We start from the raw sequence: 4,701 nt of genomic DNA on the forward strand, positions 1-4,701 counted from the left end.
GGCCAAGAGCCTCTGAGAGCACTGGCCAGGGCGCTAATTGACACTAACAGCAGCCATAACAGTAACAGTAACACGCCCACGCGCAGCCAGGGTTGTCAGCCGTTCAAGTGGCCAGTGGTGGAGGAGGGACATTCCCCTCCGCCACACACCATCCCTACTTAGCTACACCCACCTGCTCCAACACCCTGGGCACTCACATCTCCCCACCTTTGCACACCCACTGCCCACGCCCACAGGCAGGAATGCCCTCTCTCCTCTGACTCCTGGCAAACTCCTATCAGTTCTTCAAGGTCCAAGGTTCCCTGTTCTGAGCTTTATTCCACAGCCCCTCCAAGGAAGTGCTCCCTCTGCCGGCATCCTCAGCCAGCTCCAGAATCTGAGCTCCCTGGATCCCGTTAGTGTCAATTTCCTTTCTACAGCGTCAGAGGGAGGCTGGCACAGAGAGGGCAGTTAGTCACCGTGCCACCCCACTCCCCCATTCGCCAGGCGGAAGCACTGCCAAATGAACAGAGCACCCAGAGCTCCACGGAGCAAAGTCTAGGGCCCAGAGCAGCGAGGAAGCCGATCCCCCACCTGTCCCAAATCCTGATCCGGGCTGTGCCAGGGAATGCCAGGGCTGTAAGGGCAGGGTTGCTGCATATCAGGCCGGAACGGGGTACAAGCCAGGCACGGGAACAGGGGCCGGGACTGCACAGCGCCAGACCCAAGGTTCGCAGTGCCCCCTAGAAGGGCTAGCCAAGTCGGTCCCAGCTAGACCACAGAGGGGACGCTGCTGCAGGGAGGCTCCTGAGCTGCCTTCTCCAAGGGAACACAGGAAAGGAGTCAGGACAAAGCCCTGGCCGGCTGATCGGGTCTAAATGTGGACGAGGCCTGAGGAGCTGGGGTTCACAGAGCTGCAGGGTGGCCAGGGGTGCATGGCGCCCTGGGAGGGGGCGAAGGGGTCGGTCCTGACCGCGACAGGTGCACGGCTGGGGCCAGGTCAGCGCTGCACCGTGCCAGGGGAGGTCAGGGGCCGGTCGGGGTGGGGGGGCGTCAGGCCACACCTTTGCAGTCGCCACCACCCAGCCCGAGCCCCAGGCCGCCCAGGATGGTCTCGGACTGGCCGTCGCTGTAAACGAAGGCTGTGTCTATCTCGGTGTGGCCGCGCTCCAGGAAGGCGCGCACGGCCGCGGCGCTGGCGGGCGCGTCCAAGCTGGTCCCCATCCCCATAGCGCCCAGTACGGTGGCGGGTCGGATCCCGGCGCCCGAGGCGGCCCGCGGCGTAGACAGCAGCCGGGACATGGCGGCAGCAAGACACTCGGACAGCACGGGAGACGGCTCAGCAGTAGGCGACAGTAGCCTGCCCCGGAGCCAGGCTCTGCTTTAACAGACGGCGCCGGCCCCGCCCACGGGGCGCTGGGGGCAGAGGGCAGGGGAGCAGGGGGCTGACAGAGGTTTTTGCTGAGTCATCGAGTAAGTGTAAGTTCAACTACAAGACAATGTGCGCGGTCCCCACGCCCCCGGCTCCCGCCCAGCCTGGAGGCCAGGCTGCGCTGCCACTGCGTAAGGGCGGGAGGGCTGTGGCCTCGGGCGAGTGACCTGGGTCTTGGCCGCAGGGCCGGGATGGGTGAGCCTGTTCTGAGAGTTGCCAGCGCACCCAAGGCTCAGGGCTGGGACTCCTGCGGACTCCCTGCCAGGTCTGCCCACCTCCCTTGGCTTGGCGCCTGAACCGTCCAGGGTCCCTGTGCCCCCTGGGAGGGGGCTTTCCCCAGTGCTCCAGGTCCTGAAATGAAGCCTTGGCTCAGGAGTGGTGGCCCTCGAGGCTGTGCGGCTGCCGTGCGCTCCCAGAGGTCGGCTCTGTGCTGCTCTCCTTGGCACTTGCCGAAAGCTCCAGCCTGCATCCCTGTGCAAGGACATGTTACAGTGTTAGAGGAATAGAACTGTTAGCCTCTAATTCTGTGTCCAGGCGAAGACGCCTTTCAAACATGAGGGCTAAATGAAGACTATGTTCAGACAAACTAAGGTGGAGAGAATGCCCAGTAGCAGTCTTTCACCGTGGGAAATATTTGAAAATGTTCTCTAGACGGTGGAAATTTGGATTTACATCGAGAAAGATGAAGAGTGCCGGGAATGGTAAATTTGTGGGTAAGTATAAAAATCCTATTCTCATTTTTCCCTGTGACCGGGCCGACCCTGCTTTTATTTTCTAGGTCAGCAAGAAGTTGAGGGGGGAAGTTGGTCTCCTTTTCACCAATTGCACTAAGGAGGAAGTGAACGAGTAAGTGTTTTGAGGAGTGGTGAGGATTCCAAGAAAGGAATAATCCCGGGACTTTATACAGTGGAGGCATCAAGGAAAAACCTGTTCCTAGACCCCTGTTACTGCGTCTCTACTCTCTAGGACAGTGCTCCAGGCTGGCTGCCGGCCAGCAGCAGAGATGGACTGGGAGGGGGCCGAGGCAAGGCCCAGGGGGAGCCTGACTTCAGGGGGCTAGTGGGCCAGTCAAAAGCCTCCCCTCCTACCACTTCTCTTCCCCGTCAGGTGGTTCACGAAATACACAGAGATGGACTATGCCCGAGCTGGGAACAAAGCAACTTTCACTGTGAGCCTGGAGCCGGGGCCCCTGGAGCAGTTCCCCCACTCCATGGAGCCACAGCTGAGGCAGCTGGGCCTGCCCACTGCCCTCCAGAGAGGTATGGGGAAGTCCCTGGAGCTGAAGGGTTACAGCTTAGAGGCCAGGAGCACAGGCTTCCAAGCCCACAGGCTGCTCTCCCCTCCCTGGCTGAGCAGGTTGTTTCTGCCAGCCTCCTTTCTCTCATGGGAAAATGGGGCTGGGAGTGCCCACCTCACAGCTGGGGGCAAAGTGGATGGTGACTTGGAGCCAGAACACAGCACTGCGGGGCAGGAGGGAGGCAGTCCCTGCCCTGAAGACCCTCCCGGCAGCTGAGGTGCTGATGGGTCCCTACCCTGGCGTGTACTGGAGTTGGGGGAGGGGTGGCCAGCCAGGTTCCTCCCAGCTCTGGGCAGCCGGCAGGAAGCTCTGTGTCAGAACTAACTGCTTGGGGCTCCCTTCTCTGCAGGGGTGGTGACCCTGCTGTCTGACTACGAGGTGTGCAAGGAGGGCGACGTGCTGACCCCAGAGCAGGCCCGGGTCCTGGTGAGTCGGCCCCTTCAGGCATCTGCAGGCTGTGCAGGTGGGGCCCCAGACACTTCTGGTCACCCGCGCTCCTCCTGACTCTTGCTGCCCTTTGTCTCTCACAGAAGCTTTTTGGGTATGAGATGGCCGAATTCAAGGTGACCATCAAATACATGTGGGATGCACAGTCTGGAAGGCTCCAACAGATGGGAGATGAGTTGCCAGAGAGCGCCTCCGAGTCAGAAGAAGAATCAGAGGAAGAAGATGACGGCTGATGGGACTGGGGACCAAGGGGCTCCCAGCCAATCCAAGCGCCATGTCGCCTGGACCCCGGGACCGCCGCCCTTCCCGGGGGACAGCAGTCATTTTGCTGTGGATCAAGACAAGGGAGGGCGATAGGGACAGACTGTTGTTCTATAAAGAATAAAACTGTCACCAGGGTGTCTCCCTGTAGACAGCAAAAGCGATGTCCCTCAAAAACAAGGCCTTTGGGTTTGGCCTTTTCTTTGGATTCCCAGGGTTCCCGCTGTTCACCTCACAGCCAGCTTCCAGCACTGGCTCCCGCATGTCCACATCGGCCATGCAGCTCTGGGAACATGAGAGCAGCCAGCAGGGCTGGGCCTTCTCCCTTCTGGCCCTCGGTGCCCCTTGCCTGAAATGGGGATTTGCTGAGAACAGGCCCCCTGGCTGCACTTGGCTGCCCTACACACGTGCACACGCACACACTCCTAAGCCAGGGCTGAGGGTCACAGGGGACTAGAAGACAGGAGGCTTCAGCTGAGACAAGAGCGAAGCCACCGCTGAAGTGGAGAGTGTGTGTTGAAAATGTCACCCAGCGTCCTGGGAGGTTTTATTCTTTTTTTTTGTTCCTTTTTCTCCCCAATGCCCCCCAGTACATAATTGTATATTCTTCATTGTGGGTCCTTCTACTTGTGGTATGTGGGACGATGCCTCGGCGTGGTGTGATGAGCAGTGCCATGTCCGCGCCCAGAATTCGAACCAATGAAACACTGGGCCACCTGCAGTGGAGCGCACGAACTTAACCACTCGGCCACGGGGCCAGCCCCCTGGGAGGTTTTATGCTCGGTGCTGACTCTGCTGGTAGGTTTCTGCCCTAGCTGATCTGTTTGTAAATGTTCAGTAAGGGCGTTTCTGACTAGAGAAAATCCACGTCGCAGTGCTTGTGTGGCCCCCTTTCTCTGTCATGTGTAGGAGAGTGAGGGCCACCAGCAGCCCTGCTGTCCGGACTCAGGCTGCCTTCAGGACAGGAGGCTGGGGAGGCCCCACCCACTGCCTCTGCCCTTTGAAGATGAGTCCACTCCTGACCCCTTCTCCCCAAGCCCTCGGGAAGGACAGGCGACGGGGCTGCGGGCAGCAGAGGAAACAAATCACCACTTTCCCTCTGGGCTGGGGCTGCGGCCAGGTAGAGAGGCTGCTTTATTCAGACAGGAAACAAGTAGATCGCAGCCCCTGCCTTTTCACATGGGAGGGCAACTGTGAGGATTGCAAGAATATAGGCAGTAGACAGCTCGTGAACAGGGATGATGCGGAAAGACCAGGCTAAATTGCTTAATGCCAGAACTGGCCA

General features: G+C 59.8%; 1 protein-coding gene across 3 annotated transcripts in view; it reads left to right on the forward strand.

Moving 5' to 3' along the window:
• Window positions 1–3,576, forward strand: part of LOC124232338 (mRNA turnover protein 4 homolog) — a 5,330-nt gene extending 1,754 nt beyond the window's left edge. Inside the window, exons 1-5 of one of the 3 annotated variants that reach the window (XM_046649292.1) lie at window positions 337–1,324; window positions 2,190–2,257; window positions 2,519–2,670; window positions 3,058–3,134; window positions 3,239–3,576. In XM_046649292.1, coding sequence (XP_046505248.1) covers window positions 1,280–1,324; window positions 2,190–2,257; window positions 2,519–2,670; window positions 3,058–3,134; window positions 3,239–3,388 — 492 coding nt within the window. In that variant the 5' untranslated portion in view covers window positions 337–1,279 and the 3' untranslated portion in view covers window positions 3,389–3,576. The other 2 variants (XM_046649293.1, XM_046649291.1) reach the window with 2 other exon arrangements.
• The last annotated feature ends 1,125 nt before the right edge of the window (window positions 3,577–4,701 follow it).

Source organism: Equus quagga, unplaced genomic scaffold (genome assembly GCF_021613505.1).
Source record: "Equus quagga isolate Etosha38 unplaced genomic scaffold, UCLA_HA_Equagga_1.0 HiC_scaffold_4770_RagTag, whole genome shotgun sequence".
NCBI classification, from domain to species: domain Eukaryota; kingdom Metazoa; phylum Chordata; class Mammalia; order Perissodactyla; family Equidae; genus Equus; species Equus quagga.